Below are 21,670 nucleotides of genomic sequence, written 5' to 3'. Positions count from 1 at the left end.
TTAGATCTTAAACAGCACTTAGTGTTTTCAGCCTTTCTGAAGCCATGAGTGGCATCATAGCACGACGCTCGCTGTGGCGCATTGGTTGGCCGGTAAGCCGATGCGACGGTGGCAGGTGAACATCTTGCGCAGCTCTGTGCGGAAACGGTCGTGGAGCCAGGCGTACAGGAACGGGTTGCAGCAGGATGAGCTCATAGCGCACAGATGACACAAGAGCTGGATCAGCAGGAAATGGCGCTTGTTGATGAGGCGGATGTCGATGTCGCGCAGGACATTGAACACGTGGATGGGCAGCCAGCAGACTCCGAACGCCGCCACCACTAGAGACACCAGCCTGAAGATCTTCCGCTTGCGTGCCCGCTGGGCCTCGGCCTGGTCACGTGTTCGGTGTCCGGGGGCCACACAGTTGCGGAGTTTGACCGAGATGCAGAGGTAAGAGACACAGACTGCGGATAAAGGCAGGATGTAAGTCAGTAGCAGCGTGCTGTAGGCGTACACCAGTCGCTGCGTCTCTTGGCCCAACCAGAACTCCTCGCAGATTGTCAGACCCTCGTCTCTGAACTCCACATGATACGTGTGGGCCACAGCGGGGGCGACCAGCACAAATGACAACAGCCAGATCCCAGACAGGACGTAAGCACAGGCAGCCATTGAGATTCGCTTCTTCAAAGGGTGCACTGTAGCATAATACCTGTTACAACACACAAAGATTTAGGCATTGTTATATATATATATATATATATATATATATTTGAGAGTTTTCTGTTGTCCTTTTGCAATATCAACACACCTTCTTGTGTGATTTCACACCTTTGGAGATATGAAGGATGCAAAACTACTCTATAGGTACTCGAGATTAATATGAGATTGGGTGAAATTGTGTGTTAGGTTCCCTTTAATGACAGAATTGTCATTTTTGGGTGAACTAACCCTTTAAAACCACGTTAATTCTCACAATCAATTAAACTGTATTTTTACTATAGTAAAAATACAGAAATGCAGTGTTACAGTGTTTTTTATTTATTTAAATCAACATTAATTCAATGCAAATTTAAAAATAAAATTGTAAATTTTCAAAATTCATATTATTACGTCATTTTTATTTTTGATATTTATAGTAGAAATAAACTGGATATCAGTAATGAGACAATATGTCACGAAAACATCACAATGCAAATTTTTCTACAATTATTAATTTTTTTTTGTCAACAAACATCAAAACAGCATGGATAGTGACCCTCCTCTCAAACTGCAGTCCTCACTTCCTAAGACAAACCTCTTATGATCTCCAAGTCCTTTCAAACCATCATTCAGGGCATATCCTTTGGACATCCTTTCATTCAAGTGATATGACCCACTTTAACCACACTTAGCTTTGATACCATTCTCACCTGTCGACCGCAATAGCCGTGAGAGTGAATACGGACACGTAAACAGTGACGGGCTGGATCAGGAACACCAGGTAGCACATGAAGCGGCCGAATGTCCACCCGTGAGGACTGAAGGCGTAAGCCAGCGTGAAGGGGACACAGCTCACACACATCAGCATGTCTGAGAAGGCCAGGTTGCCGATGAAGAAGTTGGTGACGTTGTGCATCTTCCTCGAGCGGCAGATGACGTAGATCAGAAGGTAGTTACCAAAGACGCCCACCAGCACCACAAGAACGTAACAGGGGATGATAAGCGGCTTGAAGGTCTGCAGCAGGGCGACGTCTGCAAAGGGATAGTTGTGAGGGGCCGTGGTGTTTTGGACCACCATCACCTCATACACTTGGCTTCCAGGAGGCTCTTCAACATCTTGCCAGCCAGAGCTCTCCATTCTTTGATCACAACGCTCCTGTCTCCACCTGCTGGACGAAAACACAAAGGTCATCGCAGGTTGATGTGTGATGTTCAGACTAACGACTGATCAGTTTGGGTTTCCAGTTTTGTAAACTTTCACATTTGTTCTTGCTCAGTCTTGAATACGTTGTTGCATAACTGCTCAGTTGTTATTTGAAATGCTCTAATGTACCTATGTGAAAGTGACTTCAGAAAATGGAGGTCTTAAAATAGCTTTTTGTTCACTTTTTCCAAGCATCCGGGCATTTCAAAACGCAGCACTCTTTGCCTGCTGTGATGCATTTTTCCAAACAGCCTGTGTACTTTCACTGTCAAACAATAATTATGAATGTCAGATCTTAAACGCTGCTTAAATTCAAGTTTTTTGTAGTTTGTGCAAATAAAAAAAATACTGAAATGCCAGTCATTTGATGAAGTGGCATTATTCTTTGGTCTTTGCAAAAGCAAAACTTTCCAGTTTGTAAAATGCTTCATTTCAAACAGAGGTTGTATATGGAAGTTGGGATTAGAAGCGGCTATATATATATTTTTTACATTAATGTACTTTTGCTATCAGACAAACAAGAATGAAAAATGTCAAATCTTAACAGGTAAGCGCTGCTTAAATTCAATTGGCATTATATTATCTTGCAGAGTTCAGGTTTGCAAAAGTAAACCTTTGCAGTTTCATAAAATGCCCCCTTTCAAACATTGCATGGTAAAGTATGAGATAACTACAGTATAGAAGTTACACTATGAAATTTGGGATTCCTCAATAGAAGCAACTTAATTCAATATGTTTGCCTGCTTAAAAATTAATTATACATAAAAAATATTGATAAGCAGTTGACATTGAATTGATTTGTAAAATAAAGTAAACTGCATTTACTTATTTGTTTTTGTTTTTTTTATGTTCATTTGCAAGCAGTTTTTAAGATCTTTTAAATTGGGAGGTACTGTATACATTTTCTTGTAAAAAGTAATAGGCTATATTGTCTGGAGTTCATAAACCAAGATTGTAATATCATAATATTCATAAGGGCAGCATCCTATCACATATAATCTGCTAATGGGGACATTAGATAAAAACCTATACGGTCTGAAAAGGAATCAATTTCAGACAAGATAATTTTGTTCTTTGTGGAAATGAGTCTGCAGTACCATAAATTAACCCATTCATTCTCTTACCATAAGTGTTAGTTACCTCTGGAAAGGGAGAATATAATAATGATAAATAATGGAAAATTATTCTCCATTTAGAAATAAAGCATCCTGTCTTCGGTTACATCCTTAGAGCTTCCCAAACGACCTCTCAAGACTCAGAAAAGGTAAGCTGTCACTTAGGCGTTACCCTGAGGTACAAAAGCTAAAATACTACATATTTGTAGCCTACCTTATTAAATGGTACATATTAACACTTTAGAAGTACTTTACAAATCAGTACCTTTTAAAAGGGTAAGTTACCGTACCACCAAAGTGAAGAAACTGCGGTAGCCTATATATTAAATATTTTTCACAAAAGATTTAATCATTATAGAGCTTATAAACAGCACACACAAACGGCAAAATTAAAACAGATTCCTAGCTTTCTTCACCCTTGACAGACTGCAGCCTGAAGACAGAACTCTCCTTCTGTTCCTATAGCCTATCTGCTGACTGCATAAATAAGAAAAATCAATGCACAGTAGAATTACCAGTAAAAAGTTATTTGCTTTAGAATGTAAGTATATTACATTACCTAAGATAAAGAGATACTCCTGCTTCTGAGTGGAGTGGGAATACACGTTCTCTCCGGTGCGATGCGGTTCCAACAAGCAAATCACAGAAATGAGCGCGAGACTGAACGTGGCGTGCTGCAGGAACTGAAGAAACTCAACTTCTGAGTCACTGAAGAGCGAAGTCTCGAACCTCCTCAAGAGAGGGCAAAAAAGAAAATCTATCTATCTATCTATCTATCTATCTATCTATCTATCTATCTATCTATCTATCTATCTATCTATCTATCTATCTATCTATCTATCTATCTATCTATCTATCTATCTATCTATCTATCTATCTATCTATCTATCTATCTATCTATCTATCTCCATTCACTTATTAAACAACGTTTCACTATCCATCACAAAAGTTTACAAATTTGTCAGATAACGTTGAGCGAAATCTCGTTGGTCTGAGGAGGTAACTGTACAGCAGTTAATTAGTTCGCTGTTCGCTGGCTATTGGACGGCATATCTGCAAAATTGTGTAATAAATTGTGAATTAACATATCATAAATAGGCATATGCCAAAAAGACGTCTGAAAAACGGTTTACGTATCGTAACTCCGCTATTATGCCAGTACGGTTGAGCGAGAGCCTCGATCGTATGGAGGAATTATTGAGTCAGATTATAAACTAAAAGTCTAAAACTAAAAGCCTTAAACCAAATCTAAAAATCTAAATTTGAAACTTAAAGTCCAAGTCAAATATTAATTTGGTATTTAGGATTGGGCATTTGGTATTTAGGATAGGGCATTTTGTATTTAGGATTGGGCATTTTCTATTTAGGGTTGGGCATTTGGTCATTTAGCCATTTAGGATTGGGAATTTGGGTATTTAGGATTGGGCATTTAATCATTTAGCCATTTAGGATTGAGGATTGGGGATGTGAGGATTGAGGATTGAGGAGTGTATGCAAATTAGGAGGCGTGGCCCAAATACTGGAGGCTGGGTTTTAAATGGCTGGTGCGCAGAGGCACTTTATGGACAGCAGAGGGAGCTCCCGGTGCTAAGGAGCACACTGTAATGAAAGTAATGTAATTGTAATGTAATTCTGTTTCTGTAATGAAACAGAGCGAGTGAGTGGCTTGAGCGAGGACTGTGTGATAACTTCAACTTAATGACAGCTTTGTAACATTTGTGGCCTCAAACACAAAGTCACCAGTGAAAGGAGGGCTATCGGTCTGACGACGAGAAAGCAGCAGACAGTGCAGCAGGTAAGATGCTAACATTAGCTACTAGTTATATAAGCTGATATTGCTAACATGCTTTAGTAGGGGAAATATTATATTGGGACATGCTGTTTTGTTTTTTTAAACTGCGGTTAACCCCTCTGATATTAGTAGATACACTCCTTTCACATTGCCACTAGATGGTCTTGTTTCTGTTTTTTTTTTTTTTTTTTTTTTGCTATATAGCCTATATATTTTATAAAGATTGTGAGAGAAAAGAAATTAGGCTTGTTTGACTTGAACCGGCGCTGCACACTGTAAGACTGATCGGTTTATGACATCAAAGTACTGCGAGAGCGATTCAAAAGCATAAAGGGCGTCTACTTTCTTTGATGTCATATGTCATGTGTGTATGTATATATGTATATGTATACACTTACCTAAAGGATTATTAGGAACACCTGTTCAATTTCTCATTAATGCAATTATCTAATCAACTAATCACATGGCAGTTACTTCAATGCATGGCAATGTGAAAGGAGTGTATCTACTAATGTCAGAAGTAATTACATTACTTTCATTACAGTGTGCTCCTTAGCACTGGGAGCTCCCTCTGCTGTCCATAAGGTGCCTCTGCGCACCAGCCATTTCAAACCCAGCCTCCAGTATTTGGGCCACGCCTCCTAATTTGCATTCAATTCTCAATCCTCAAATGCCCAATCCTAAATCCCCAAATCCCCAATCCTCAATCCTAAATGGCTAAATGATTAAATGCCCAATCCTAAATACCCAAATTCCCAATCCTAAATCCCCAAATGCCCAACCCTAAATCCTAAATGGCTAAATGACCAAATGCCCAACCCTAAATAGAAAATTCCCAATCCTAAATACAAAATGCCCTATCCTAAATACCAAATGCCCAATCCTAAATACCAAATTAATTTTCGACTTGGACTTTAAGTTTCAAATTTAGATTTTTACATTTGGTTTAAGGCTTTTAGTTTTAGACTTTTAGTTTATAATCTGACTCAATAATTCCTCCATACGATCGCCCTCGAATGAAAAATTAAGCTGATCGACATTGGCTCTAAAACGTCGACCTATCATAATTCATAATATCATAAAGTCATAATTCGTACATGCTATCTTCCTCTGTCTGCTGTCCATATGAGGGAATGGCTTTATCAGCGCTAGTTCATTCATTTCTTATTACAAATGTTAACTAATTAGCAGCAGGGACGTTGAAAAATAACCGTAGCTTTCAAATGTTACGCTTCGTCTACTTTTTATTTTTTATTTTTAAACAACGTTTGGAATGACATTAGGGAGTAAATAATGCCAGAATGTAAGTTTTGGGGGTCAAGTTGAACTATTCATTTGAAACAGAGAAACATTACATAGTAGCTAACGTTATAGGTTAGTGACACAAAACACCACCATTCAAATAAAGTAAAATTGGGAAAAAAATGCTAATTTGATACAAGCCTAGATGGCGAAATAATGAGTCAAACTAATGAGCTTACATTCATTTTCTGTTACTTATGTGGCAAGTTTTAAATGATGACATTTCATGGCCTGAGGAACAGAAATCAGCTCTTTTGTGCTGCCAATAACAAGCACCTGTCAGACAAACACCTGCTCTGATGAATAATAATGACCTATAAAAACACTAAAACTAATTTACACCACCATTTAGTGACACTATTTTTATTTGCTTGGCTTTTGAGACTTGATTTGTCTTGACTTGATTTGAAGTGCTTTTATCACATTTTAATCTTAGCTGTGATTGTTTTTTGGCCTACCATGTATTAATGAGTTGATTTTTTGGTCCTCTATGTTTTAACGAGTTATCTTGATGATCTACTCAAAGCATCTTCTCTAAACCACCCTTTTTAACAGTAATGTCCCACTGCTGCAGAGTGTGCTGGTAATGAAGAGATAAACAAAATACTTGAAAGCATGCCACACAGGTCTGACATTCAGAGAAATGCTCTTTTGCGCATCTTTGTCTGTGGACATTTCATATATCAGAGCTTGGCTTGAGGGGAAAACATAATGTGGCACCTGACATCATCAGCGAGTGGGGGTAGTGCAAGCTAAATTAACATCATATTGGCTGCACATTATCAGAATATACAAGGGACAAGCTTCTACTCACACAAGTGAATTTTTAATTTATATTCGGCTACATTATTTAATAATTTGGGAGTCGTGTATGGCACTTGGGAGCACAATTGACTTTTAAAATCTTCTGGTCTCTTTCTGCACACATTATTTTCTACAAACATTACTGTAATATATTTTACTCTATGAGGATTTCTGGCTAATTTGGTATTTGCATAATCAGTTTCTGCTTGTACTTTTTTTTACATAATATGTATACTTTTTTTTTAAAAAAATACACAGTATTATGTGCTATTTTATTTATTTTGGTACGGATGGATGCATGGATTGATAGACAGACAGACTGTGCAGAATGATGATGATTTGTCAGTCTCAGATTGTTCCTGCAATTTAAATTAAATGTGTTTATATTACATTAAATGTAATTTAAATGTCATTTGACATTTATTATTGAATAAATGTGACTTTGGCCTTTAATTTAGATTTATTTGATCAGGTCTCGAAGGCTTCCACATGCTCATGGCAGTTACCATCCTGCTGTCCGAGAGCTGTTTGCCTGGCAACAGCAGATGTGTCTTCTCTGGTTGTTAATGGCTTTTATTTGCTTTGTTATTATGTAGCAGAACATTTTCTTTCATAGGCGTCAAAGGGTGATAAATCATTTTGGGTGCATTAATCCAAGGCGTCAGCTCTGTTGGAAGAAAGTGCATTTAAAGTGCGCTTTTTATCTCCCCTCCTCACAAAACACCCATCCATTTAGTTTTTTAGTGACCACAGCTCTTGGCTATTCTCACAACATAATTCCTTTTCTCATGACGAACATCTTTATTTTGGCTCCACTTCATTCTTATATTCCGCCTTTTGCTTTCCTCCCTTCTATATGTTTGTTAGCTCGTTGTCACAGTTGAGAATCTGATTAAAAGTCTCTTAAAAAGCTCAGAAAACATCTCTGTGGACGCTGAAATCTTGTTAATGTTATTCACTAATCTGCCTTTTACATGTTGCTATGGGAAATGAACACATTCTGGTATGAGTGGTGAATTAAATGAATGCCCTGATTGTATGCGCACTGAATGCCACATGGGTTTCATTACGTGTCATGTGCTCAGTCTGCGTGGAAAGACCATCATAACAAATTCACTTATTTGTCATTTTTGTACAGAGCATGTGGAGTGTTTTCTCTGTGGAAGCATAAACCTGTCGTCATTTATTCACCCCCATGTAGTTCAAAACTTGTACAACCTGTAAGTCTTTTATTCAGGTTTGGAACAACATGAAAGTGAGTAAATTATGCCAAAAAAAAAAAAAACAGATTTTTGAGTGAACTATGCCTTCAATATCAATTTGTCCAACTGAAAATGAGTGTGAATGAAACTCATCACCCTGCAAAGGCCCTTTGCTAACATGTGTTTGTCAAGATCTACAAGGCATGATGTTCTACCTCCAGCAAACAATGAGCAGTGCTCATGGGCGTCATGCACTCATTATTTCTGAGGGGGCACGAGTAATGCAGGCATTCATTCTAATCAAATTCAATCTGAACAAAGTTCGATCTGGCTCAGCACCAGCCAGGCGAATGCAGATTTGAATTTAGCAGCTGGTTATGTGACGCACTGAAAGATCCAATCATGCTGGTATGATTGTACCAAATATAAAAAATATGAATTGGCTATTTTTGTCTTTTGGAGGCTGCCTTCAAAATCCAATTGGCTCAAAAATCTTAGGGGGTACGTGATGCCATGGCAGTGCTGCACTGGGTGTACGTGCATTCAGAAAACATTTTCAGTTTTGTTGAAAAGACATTTTGACTAGAGGTAGACTTTGACAAGCTGAAAGAGTTAGTCAGTCTTTCTCAGTATGAAGCCCTATTTCTGTTTGCTGTTCCATTAAATGCAAGTGCTTTCAGTCATTGGTGATTTTATATGGCAAACTGTTGTGAGGTCAACCAATAATAGATAAAATCAAGTTCTGCCTTCGTTTTCCACCGTTTATATCCCTTTTCACTCTGAGATATCACATTATACAATCATTGAAAAACAAAAAGGAAAAGACAAATCAAGATGTTGATGTTTAGATTTATTAATTTAATTTAGCATTACATCACCAATAGATCCTCTGAAGTGAATGGGTGCCGTCAGAATGAGAGTTCAAACAGCTGATAAAAACATCACAATAGTCCACAAGCAATCCACACCACTCCAGTCCATCAATTAGGCTAATGCCATGTAAAGCAAAAATGCTGCATGTTTATAAGTAATAAATCTAATAATCACTTTGGGCCTCTTGCTGTCTTGCTGAAAAAGTTCCTGTGGCTCAGTGGTAGAGCATTGCGTTAGTAGTGCAAAAGTTTGTGGGTTCAATTTCCAGGAAACATACTGTCACGTATGGTGATACAAGAAACACGGAGAGATCCAAGTGCAGGTATGATATTTATTAAGGGGTAATCCAAAGGGGTAAACAGTCCAGGCAGGGTCAAAACCAGAATTTCCAAATAGACAAGGAACAGACAAAACACAAGGCAAGATCAAGACTACGGAAAAACAATAGACATGAACTGTATCTCACATACAACAAGGACTCCGTGACAAAGACTCAGACAGACCAGGTATAAATACACAAAAGGATAATGGGGAAACAGGAGACAGGTGGGGAACAATCAATTAACTAAACAAGGAGGAAGGTGACCAAATAAGGAGACAGGAAGTGATAATATGATAAACACCGTGGGAACTGAGGACACCTAGTGGAAACCCAGGGAACACAACCCAGACACTGTGACAGTACCCCCCTTCTACGGAGCGGCTCCCAGACGCTTCAAGACAGACACAAAACAGAGACCAGGAGGGAGGCGGACAGGTGGAGGCTCAGGGGGAGGGACGGAGGGCCAGAAAAGAAAAACATGGGGAACAGGCACCAGAATGTAAACACAACACAGAAAGACCAGGAGGGAGGAGGACCGGAGGAGGTTCAGGGGGAGGGACGGAGGGCCAGACTAACAGAAAGGAACAGGGACAGACATTAACACAAAAACAAAAGGAAAAAACAACATGAAGCCCCCCAGGGCGGAGCAGAAGACCACCACACCCTTGTGGTCAAGGCCAGAGTCCTCCAGGGCGCAGCGGAAGACCACCACAACCTTGTAGTCAGGGCAAGCGCCCCCCAGGGCGGAGCAGAAGACCACCATGTCCGTGTGGTCAGAGTGGAAGCCCCCCAGGGCGGAGCAGAAGACCACCACGTCCGTGTGGTCAGAGCGGAAGCCCCTCAGGGCGTAGCAGAGGACCACCATGTCCGCGTGGTCAGAGCGGAAGCCCCCCAGGGTGGAGCAGAGGACCACCACGTCCGTGTGGTCAGAGCGGAAGCCCCCCAGGGCAGAGCAGATGACCACCACGTCCTCGTGGTCGACATCGGAGTCCCCCAGGGCAGAGCAGATGACCCCCACGCCCCTGTGGTCGATGCCGGAGTCCAACAGGGCAGAGCAGAAGGCCACCCAGTGACTTGACCTGACTCTGAACGGTCCACGATGACTAGCCTTGTCTCTGGAAAGTCCGTGGTACCTAGCCCTGGCTCTGGAAGGTCATCAGTGACTGGCCCTGACTCTGGATGGTCATCGGTGATTAGCCCTGACTCTGGAAGGTCAACGGTGACTAACCCTGAATCTGGAGGGTCCACAAGCACCTGACTAGCCTCTGGAAGGTCAACCGGAACCTCACTCGACTCTGAAAATTCAACAGTCACCTGACTCGACTCTGGAAGGTAAACAGGAACTTGACTCGACTCTGGAGGGTCAACAGGAACACGACTTGATTCAAGAGGAACAACTGAAACATGACTCGATTCAAGAGGAACAACTGGAACATGACTCGATTCAAGAGGAACAACTGGAACATGACTCGATTTTGGATGATCAACAGGAGCTAGCCCTAACTCTAGAGGGTCAACGGTAACTAACCCTGACTCTGGAGGGTCCACAAACATCTGACTCGACTCTGGAGGGTCAACTGGAACCCGACTCGACTCTGGAGGTTCAACTGGAACCCGACTCGACTCTGGAGGGTCAACTGGAACCTGACTCGACTCTGGAGGGTCAACTGGAACCTGACTCGACTCTGGAGGGTCAACTGGAACCTGACTCGACTCTGGATGATCAACAGGAGCTAGCCCTAACTCTAGAGGGTCAACGGTAACTAACCCTGACTCTGGAGGGTCCACAAACATCTGACTCGACTCTGGAGGGTCAACTGGAACCCGACTCGACTCTGGAGGGTCAACTGGAACCCGACTCGACTCTGGAGGGTCAACTGGAACCTGACTCGACTCTGGAGGGTCAACTGGAACCTGACTCGACTCTGGAGGGTCAACAGGAACTAGCCCTGACTCTAGATGGTCGACGGTGACTAACCCTGACTCAGGAAGGTCCATGAACACCTGACTCGACTCTGGAGGGTCAACCGGGAACTGACTCAACTCTGGAAAGTCAATGGGCACCTGACTTGACTTAGGACTGCCTGTGGAGACGTGAGACGCCTCGGCTTCAGGCACCGCCTCTGGAACGGCCTCGAGCACTGCCTCGGGAGCGGCCTCGGGCACCGCGTCGGGAGCGGCCTCGGGCACCGCGTCGGGAGCGGCCTCGGGCACCGCGTCGGGAACGGCCTCGGGCACCGCGTCGGGAACGGCCTCGGGCACCGCCTCGGCCTCCAGAACGGCAACGGACACTGCCTCGGCATCGGACACCACCTCGGCCTCCGGAACAGCATCGGGCACCGCCTCGGCCTCCTGAACGGCATTCGGGCACCGCCTCGGGTACGGCCTCGGGCACCGCCTCGGCCTCGGGAACAGCATCGTGCACCGCCTCGGCATCGGGCACCGCCTCAGCCTCCGGAACAGCATCGGGCACCGCCTCGGCCTCCAAAACCGCATCGGGCACCGCCTCGGGAACGTCCTCCGGGCTTTGAGGAACGGAAGACGCATGTCTCCTCCTCCTCCGCCCTCTATGATGGCGAGTCGGTGACACCTTGTCTGGAGACTCAGGCGTTGAGTCGGCCATCTTGTGCTGTGGCGCTGGGCTGGCGGCCATCTTGTGCTGTGGCGCTGGGCTGGCGGCCATCTTGTGCTGTGGCTCTGGGCTGGCGGCCATTTTGTGCTGTGGCGCTGGGCTGGCGGCCATCTTGTGCTGTGGCGCTGGGCTGTCGGCCATCTTGTGCTGTGGCACTGGGCTGGCAGCCATCTTGTGCTGAGGCGCTGGCTCAGCAGCCATGACGTTAACCGTCTTGGGAATCTCTAGGCTCTGTGGCTGGGGAGGAGACATAAGCAGACATACCGCTGGATCTTCGCTTGGACGGAGTCCTTCTGTCACGTATGGTGATACAAGAAACACGGAGAGATCCAAGTGCGGGTATGATATTTATTAAGGGGTAATCCAAAGGGGTAAACCGTCCAGGCAGGGTCAAAACCAGAATATCAAAATAGACAAGGAACAGACAAAACACAAGGCAAGATCAAGACTACGGAAAAACAATAGACATGAACTGTATCTCACATACAACAAGGACTCCGTGACAAAGACTCAGACAGACCAGGTATAAATACACAAAAGGATAAAGGAGGAAGGTGACCAAATAAGGAGACAGGAAGTGATAATATGATAAACACCGTGGGAACTGAGGACACCTAGTGGAAACCCAGGGAACACAACCCAAACACTGTGACACATACATACTGATAAAAAAAAAAGTATTACATGAATGCACTATAAGTTGCTTTGGATAAAACCATCTGCTAAATGTAAAAGTTGTTTCATCTGTAGCAGGAGATAAATATGCACAAAATGAACCGTTTACAAGTGAAAACATTTTTAAAGTGGATTTTGATGTGAAAGCACACAGGAGATGGATTTTGTCATTGGAGGAAGTGTTATTATGGATTTAGTGTATATATATAATTTAGAGGTAGATAAAACAGTAATAATTGACGTGGTCATGTTGTTTTGCTGGTTGTGTCCATCGTAACAACAAATGCTGCCTGGAGGCAAAAAAGTGTCTTCTTTCATCATTCCACATACATTATTCATCTCAGCTCCTGCTTGTGCCGTTATTTCTGAGGAGTCTGAATAGATGATCTGAAGGTTTGTGCACTGGGATGAGAAAAGTCTTTTAAACCACTGAGGGCTCTCCATTCAAATTCTCTCGTGCATCTGTGCTTGTTATCCTCTCATGTCTTTGTAGTGCAGTAGGCATGTGCGTTATTTGAAGAACACACGTCAATGAAACGATATTGTTCTGACGTTGAATTCAAGGCATATTTAGAGAAGGATGAGCAATCTGTGCTCTATATCTGTCTCTGCAGAAGATTTAGAAGTATTGAGGGTTTTTTAAATTGATTATTGTTCACTAAATACCGCTCTCTATTTATGTATATAAAATGTAATGATATACCATTTCAATGACAGCTGATGAGGCAAATTATTACATCCTTACATCCTAAAGGGGGCATTAATTAACCATAATTTAATTTAACTTGATAACTTGTTAGTTTAACTTGTTAACATATGTGTGTGTATGTGACCCTGGACCACAAAACCAGTCTTAAGTTACTGGGTCATATTTTTAGCAGTAGCCAAAAAAAACAACAACAAAATTATCGATTTTCTTTTAAGCCAAAAATCATTAGTATAAAAAAGTAAAGATCATGCTCCATGGGGATATTTTGTAAATATCCTACCGTAAATATATCAAAATGAAATTTTTCATTAGTAATATACATTGCTAAGAATTCATTTGGACGACTTTCAAAGGAGATTTTCTCAGTATTTAGATTTTTTTGCACCCTCAGATTCTAGAATTTCAAATAGTTGTATCTCGGCCAAATAGTGTCCAATCCTAATAAACCATACATAAATGGAAAGCTTAATTATTCAGCTTTCATGTGATTTATAAATCTTATTTTTGAAAAATTAACACTTAAGACTGGTTTTGTGGTCCAGGGTCACAAACACACACACACACACAGATATATATGTATGTACAGTATAGGAAAAATCGGTCACCTGGACTGCATAGCCGATTAATATTTGGATTTCTCTCAATGTGATTAGAAAGAAAAACAGACAGACAGAATAAGATTTAATTCTAAAGCTACATTCATGATTTTCATAGGCTGACTGTAAGTGCACTATATTGTGCATGTATGTGAACCACTGATGAAGAGAGCAGTACTCTACTCTGATAAGGGACCATTGTGCTGGAACAGCCAGGCTGGTTTTCATGAGCAATCAGACCTGTGGTGTATATAGGTCCTGTATCCTGGGTGCTCTCGCTCTCTCTCTCTAAACATTTTATAGAAAGCGTAAGGAAGAGTAATTTTCTGTAAGCTTTTTTCCAATCTACAGCAAACAATAGTCTATATAACTAAAGTAACAAGAGAGGAAGAGAAGCAGCAAGAAGCAAGAGACAAATTTTGCAGCTCACATAAAACTCACCAAATCATCTGATGCTTTGAAATGTTGCGTGATTTCACTGATTGGGTGATAAATGCAGTTCCTCTCAAACAGATTTAAATACAGTGTATGGTTAAACCTCGAAGTAGTTTTATAATTTTACGGTCAAATTTGAGTAGTCACTAAACATATTTTTTGCTGTGTTCTTCTTGCCCCATTCACGTTGCTTTACCATGTATTTAGTATGTGGCTTTAAAGCATCTTTTCTCCAATTTGCAAGCAAATTAATCATGCAATACAAACAATACAGTCTTATTCATGTCAAATGGCTTGAATGAGTTTGCCTTTTCAGTCTAATAGATTCTTCACTGAAAAAACTCTCAAAATCAGTCAAATTGAATACTAAATCTATCATACAGTAAGTTATTTCGGTGAAATCTTTCTTCTAATTTTTTTAAGGTTTTGTGTAGCCTACTTTGAAAATGTATTTAGTTTGTAAACTCTACATTTAATATTATAAAACATGATAGAAGACAATAAATAACAACAAATGAGAATGAATGAATAGATTTATAATTAAATAGGCTATAATAATTTATGGCCTGCATTAAATGCCATTTGACATGAAACCTTATTGGCCGTTTTTATTTTCGCTTTATCTATCCTAAAAGCTGAGCAACTGCTGGTCAGGCTGCAAAACCAGTGCGACCATCTTAAACCAGCTAAAACCAGCCAAATTAGCATAGGCTAACATTGACATTTTTAACATATGTTAGTTTGTTAGTATCTGTAGCATAACAACTTCTAGTTAGCTAGTCCCCAACACTGGTAATCAGGTTACCAAATGTGTTTTCAGAATTTTTGACCTCATTCATTCTTGGGTGCTATTCAGTCGATGCTCCATGCTAATCCAGAGAGATGGTGCCACGGACTCCGCAAGATTTGAAAGCTGTCGCTAATTATTATGCTGTTTGTATTTTCTTGTGATTCAACACTTGGCTTATTTTAATAGCCATGTCAGGGAATGTCGTATGATGCTGGAGCAGTAGCATATGCTAGCTCATGATTAATGCTAAAACTATAATTTTGGCTTTCTCTGTAGAGTGCATTCGCAATAAACTCTCTTGCTTTGAAATTTCAAGGATGTAAGCATTATTATGCAAGAGCATGACACAAATTGATTCAAGACAACCTGGAAAAAGTCAAGGAAGTTTCTCATGGAAACACACAGATATCAGATATCAGTTTTTTCTCATTCATTTTTAGATGAGGAAAGATCCAAATGGCTGCAGTGTTGAGAATGGAATGCCATCATACTGCTTTCTGCATACCGAGTAGTTTGCATATGCACCATACTGCCAATAATTTAAAAACTGGCACACACTCACCCCAACCAATTTTATGTTTACTTTACTCTGTTACTCCCTTACCTTAGACCCCTACATCCCGGACGAGCCCCCAATATTCACTGTTACATTATTATTTTTCTTTTTTGCATTTTATGCAGAATTTCTGTAAAGCAATCAGTTGCTTTAAAAAAAAAAAGGAAAATCACTTATTCAAATCAATCAAATAGATATTGAAAGTCATAGATGATTTTACTTACAGTTCATTCATCACACATGAAATGGAAAGTCATAGCAAGCACAATTGTATTGTGTATTTTTGCACAGTACTGCATATTTTTTTTACTGTTTAATGGCAACATGATCCTTCAGAAATCATTCTAATATACTGATTTCCTACAAAAAAACAACAACAACAAAAACAATCTTATTATTATCAGGGTTGAAAACAGTTAATATTTTTGTAGAAACCATGATACATTTTTCAGGATTCTTTAATGAATAGAAAGTTCAAAAGAACAACATTTATTTGAAATATAAATCTTTTGTAACATTATACATGCATTGTAACATTTCATAAATGTATGAAATTATAAATAGTATCATTAGTATGAGTCAAATGGTAGTATGCCATTTCAGACTTAACAAATATCAAATCCTGTATTCCCTCAGCAGGTGCTTTGTTCATCTTTAACAACAGTAACATAATAGTTTCGTTTGCATGAACCGGAAGGTAAAAATTAATTAGCTGGAAAAATATATATTTTTTTAATATCAGGTCCTCATATTGATTGACAGTGTAAACATTAAGTTTGCATTCAGGTTTTTGCATCTCATTTTGCAGTAAAACCTTGGGATACTCATTTCAGACTGATGTGTCTGAAGAACAACATATTCAAACGACTGATGCAGCAGTTTTACACAATGATCTGACCTTTTGTGAGTGTGCAGTTAATTACAATGCTTCCACTATTTGAATAGTTGTAAAGATGAGTTTCATCAAAATAATACGTTTGATTTTTTTTTCCAGAGGACATGACGATGACGATGAGCAGAAAAACAGACCATTTAAAATGACTCAGTTCCACTGTTAAAGGGATAGTTCACCCAAAAATGAAAATTTTATGTTTATTTGCTTATCTCCAGGGCATCCAAGATTTAGGTGACTTTGTTTCTTAAGTAGAACACAAACAGAGAGTCACAAACCGTTGCAGTCTGTCAGTCTTAAAATGGATGTTAATGGGAATCATGGCTAAAACATACACAAACAAAACCAAATGAAACCCTGAGGCTCATGACAATACGTTGCTGTAAAAAGACTTAAAACGATCATCCTGTTGATCATCAATTTTGTCCCGTTGCTTTTATGGACTCTCTATGGGCTTCTCCCTTGACTTAATGCCTCCACGTCCCCCTGATTGCCTCATAGATAGTAAAAGATTGCCTGCGACCTTCTCCTCCTGTCCATACGGTAATTTCTGTACTGTGCGACAGAGAGTCGCTGGTTATGACGCAATCGTTAGCTTATTTTTACAAAAACTGCTTCTAGGGGGCCACAACGTAAGATACAAGGTAATGGCGCCTTTTATACAGTTTTGTGTTTCTTTAGAAATAATGAATGGACAAATGGAGTCTTTAAACGCGTCAGATGTAAAGTTATTCGCAAAATGGGAGTCAATGGAATGCTAACAGCAGGTGGGGGTCCGCTAGCCAATGGCGGCGCCCAGGGATGCTTCAATAAAATATGAAGCCCTGCCCTCCTGTATAACACCTCCTCAAAACACTACAGCCTGCTTGTGGGCCATCTTCTTCTTTTTGCTTTACGGCGGAACACAGACTTATAAGTGCCTTACTGCCACCTATCTCCCAAATGGACCATTGAAACTCTATCTACAATCTCAATAGGGTATATGTCGAATGTCACCTGACCAAACCCGGAAAACAGGTGTCATTGCTTTCGCTTGTCGGAGAACGTGCTAACAGCTGTATTAAATAATAGTGATATCTATGGACTTTGAAGATAATCAGTTAAACTAGCTAGCTGTTTTTATTGTTGACGGTTTATTCCATTCTTTTATATAAATGTTAGTGTAAAGAATAAAAAAATCAAAAAAACGTTTAGATATCATTTCGCATATGTGAAGGACATTGGTTATGATCATCATTGGTATCTATTTTGAAGGCATCTTGAGTAAAACTGCTTCATATTTAAAGAAGCATATGCAAACTGCTTGAACCCGAAGCAGTGAGACCAGGTTACCAGAATACAAAAGTCTGGTGCACATATCTCCTATTAACACACACCCAGAGCAGTGGGCAGCCATTTATACTGCAGCATCCAGGAAGCAGTTGCTCAAGGGCACCTCAGTCGTGGTATTGCCGGCCCGAGATTCAAACCCGCAACCTTAGGGTTAGGAGCGTGATTTGTTTTATGTGAAGGTGCTTTGTCAATGTTAGCGCTGGCTAAATGGCTCAAGGACTCCTTTCTGTGCCAATCACAACAGGCTTGGCCAGCTAACCAATCAGAGCAGAGTAGGCTTATGGAAGGGAGGAGTTTGCTCCCAACTTGCTAGGAATTAATCATTTTGGAATCACTGGCAAATGCCTCTAATATTAAATGCATATTCTGAGAAAAGTACAATGTTTTCTGACCTTAAATGCATTTATACCTGTTGTAGGGGACTCCAGCACAATAAAAGGACACTTTAAAATACCATATGTCCTGCTCTTTAAAAATCTCAGTTTGTGTTGTACTGAAGAAACAAAGTCACCTGCCTCTTGGATGCCCTGGGGGTAAGCAGATAAACATCAAATTTTCATTTTTGGGTGAACTATCCCTTTAAGGCATGGTTTGAATTCATAAACTATGAAGATACATGAAAAAGACACCATTTTGAACATGTTGTACCTGATTTTGTTAATTAATTATGAAGCGCATGCATTTATTCAATCTGTTTGAATTTTCTGGAAAAGGTTTTTTTTTTCACTAGAGTAAAAGTTACAGATGGTCAGGATCAAAAAAGTGAGTAAAGGCATCTCACAGTGCTCTGATCAGAAGCTTGTCCTCACCGTCATGGCGATGCATTAACATATTATCAAAACACCAATATCCCAAACCAAACACACCGACTTGCAACCATTCAATGTCAAGATTTGTTTGGCCGGTGTTGAATATTTATAAGCCATAAGATTTGGCTCTGTATTAGTCTGGGCTGTATGCCTGATGTCGAAGTGTTGAAATCTAACAGATGCTCAGATGTGTGATGCAAGACAGCCAGAGAAATATCAAGCTGACCCACTCCAGAGCTGTGTAGCGTCTAAAATTAATGCTTTGCCACACTTGCTGAAGGTGGGTGAACTGAAAATAATTACCATAATTATTTCCTTCCAGTCATGAAACTGCAATTTGCATTTTTTGAGAGAGAGAGAGAGAGAGAGAAAAGGTATCACATGTTTGTTCTTAGGCATGCATCCTGGTAATTTGGGGGGTGTTTAATGTAGTAAACAGTTTGATTTGATTATTATTATTTTAATGGAAGCTTGTTTCCACTATATAATTAGATAATTGCGACTTTTATATCTCACAATTCTGACATTACATCTAATAATTCAGACTTTTTTTCTCAGAACTGTGAAATATAAAGTCAGAATTGCGAGATATAAATTAGAAATTCTGAGAAGACACGATAGAGTTGTAAGATGTAAGTAAACTCGTAATCGCGGAAAAAGTCAGAATTGTGAAAGAACAAGTAGCAATTAGCTTTTTTTTTTTTTTTTCTGTGGTGGAATTATTATTATTTTTTTTTAGATATACACACAGAATTCAGAGAAAAAGTTAATTCCAAGATATAAACGCAGAATTGCAGATTGTAAACTTGTAATAGCAAGATGTGACGGTGGGGTGAAGGAAAGTCAGGAAACAGATGCGAGTTAACAGTTTTAATGAAATGAGATGAACAATAAGACACAAAGGAACAATGAGGCTGAGAAGACGATACTCCGTGGTGGTGGTGAGGCGGTGAGAAATCCGGATGATGGCGGAGAGAAGGTGGGTATTCCGGATGATGACGGGGAGTAGGCAACAGGAGAGGATGGCACAGGAACTGCGGGGGAATAGAGCCAAAGGTAAGTGTCCGTGGCTGAGTGGATGAGTGGAGAGTGGAGAGTGGATGAGGTTCTGGGGAAAAACACAGACATCCAACGCAGACAACACTAAAGCCAACCCCTGGCAGGGTAACCAACATTAAACAACGATCTCACAAACACAAGACGTGAGAAAAGCCAATATATAGTGGATGAGTAATGAGTGACAGCTGTTGCTGATGACAATTAACGGAGACGCCCACAAGCTAATCAGTGCAGACGCGAAACACACAGACACAGAGTCCCAATTCGCCTACTTATACTACGACCTAAAAGTATTGTACTTTTTTTGTGAGGAAAAAGTACATACTTTTGAGTGTGTAGCAAAAGAGTAGGCCTATGCACGTTCTGGGACATACTTCGATGACGTCATGCAACGTGAACGACAACGTGGTTGCCTAGTTACGCACACCACAACTGTTAACGTTTCATTCATTCTTGTATGTCCAATAAAATTTTATTTACTACTCCCATCTTTTTTTCTCATCGTTTTTTTTCACAATACATTTTATAATGTGTTCTTCTACCAAGTTGAGGAGTGAAGAAGCAGGGCGTCATCGTCGTAGAACTATGGAGCCAAAAGAGTCTCAATAAAGATAAATGCACACACTACATTCACATATGCACACATATGATTCATACATGCACACACATAATTCATAAATACACACACAGGATACACAAATGCACACAAAATTCACAAATGCACACACAAAATTTAAAAAGCACAGAAGATTCACAAATGCATACAAAATTCAGAAATGCACACAAAATTCAGAAATACAAACACAATTCAGAAATGCAAACAACATTTACAAAAGCGCTCAAGATTCACAAATGCACAGGACAAGATTCAGAAATGTATTTCTGATGCACACACACATATATCTTGATTTACAAACTGCTCGCGGTCTGTGAACTTCACTGCATTTGTGTGTGAATTTTGAGACTCCCTTGACTTGGCTCGACACACAAATGCCTTTTTTTAAACAGGGAATGATCTGCAACCAATCAGATATCTCCCTTGTTTTAGCCAATCACAAGAATGCACCCCACGTGGGGGATTGTTTACTTATAAGCCAATCAGCGAACGACTCACTTTCCTCAGCGAACAACTCACTTTCCTCACGCAACGAACGACTCACTTTCCTCAGCGAACGATTCACTTTCCTCACGCAGCGAACGACTCACTTTCCTCAGCAAACGACTCACTTACCACATGCAGCCGGCGACCCACTTTGCGCAGCCGGACACCCACTTTGCGCAGCAGGAGACTCACTTTCCGCAGCTGGAGAGTCACTTTCCTCTCGCAGCGAACGACTCACTTTCCTCACGAGTCATGCAGCGAACGACTCACTTTCCTCTTGCAGCGAACGACTCACTTTCCTCTCGCAGCGAACGACTCATTTTCCTCACGCAGCGAACGATTCACTTTCCTCACGAGTCACGCAGCGAATGACTCACTTTCCTCACGCAGAGAGCTATATTGTATATATTATATTCTATATTGCATCCAAAAGAATATTTAGATATATTTAAATCTTCAAAAAGGTGTAAAAATTTTTTTTACTTTCATTAAAATATTTTAATATAATGAAATAATTGCCTATTGCAAATTTATGAATCCATTGTTAACTTTTTTATGCAGTCACTGGACTATATGTATTGAGACATTTTTAAATTTATATTTTGTAAAAAATAATAAAAAATAAACCTGAATTGTAATCTAAACATCTGTATTTTCATACAATTTCATAAATAAGTAGGCTATAATATGCCGCACAACAGGCATATCGCGCTGTGTGAACGCATTCATGTGATTGGCTTATAAGTAAACAATCCCCCACGTGGAGTGCGTTCTTGTGATTGGCTAAA

The 21,670-nt window shown here is 40.3% G+C and overlaps 1 protein-coding gene across 2 annotated transcripts; it reads right to left on the bottom strand.

Annotated features, from left to right (window-relative positions):
• Positions 1-49: 49 nt before the first annotated feature.
• LOC132127380 (prolactin-releasing peptide receptor-like) lies at positions 50-3,712 on the bottom strand. 2 transcript variants are annotated; one of them, XM_059539221.1, is made up of 3 exons: positions 3,560-3,712; positions 1,392-1,850; positions 50-691 (listed from the first exon to the last, which is right to left on the bottom strand). In XM_059539221.1, exons 2-3 carry the CDS (start codon positions 1,817-1,819, stop codon positions 55-57), a joined length of 1,065 nt encoding a protein of 354 aa, XP_059395204.1. In that variant the 5' UTR covers positions 1,820-1,850; positions 3,560-3,712; the 3' UTR covers positions 50-54. The 2 variants fall into 2 exon arrangements, with proteins under 2 accessions (XP_059395204.1, XP_059395203.1); XM_059539220.1 differs by having other exon boundaries at positions 1,392-1,847.
• Positions 3,713-21,670: the final 17,958 nt, after the last annotated feature.

The sequence above is a fragment of the Carassius carassius genome, chromosome 45 (assembly GCF_963082965.1).
Source record: "Carassius carassius chromosome 45, fCarCar2.1, whole genome shotgun sequence".
In the NCBI taxonomy this organism is placed as follows: Eukaryota; Metazoa; Chordata; class Actinopteri; order Cypriniformes; family Cyprinidae; genus Carassius; species Carassius carassius.
The sequence above is the reverse complement of the archived record's forward strand: the minus strand, read 5'-3'. Positions and strand labels throughout refer to the sequence as shown.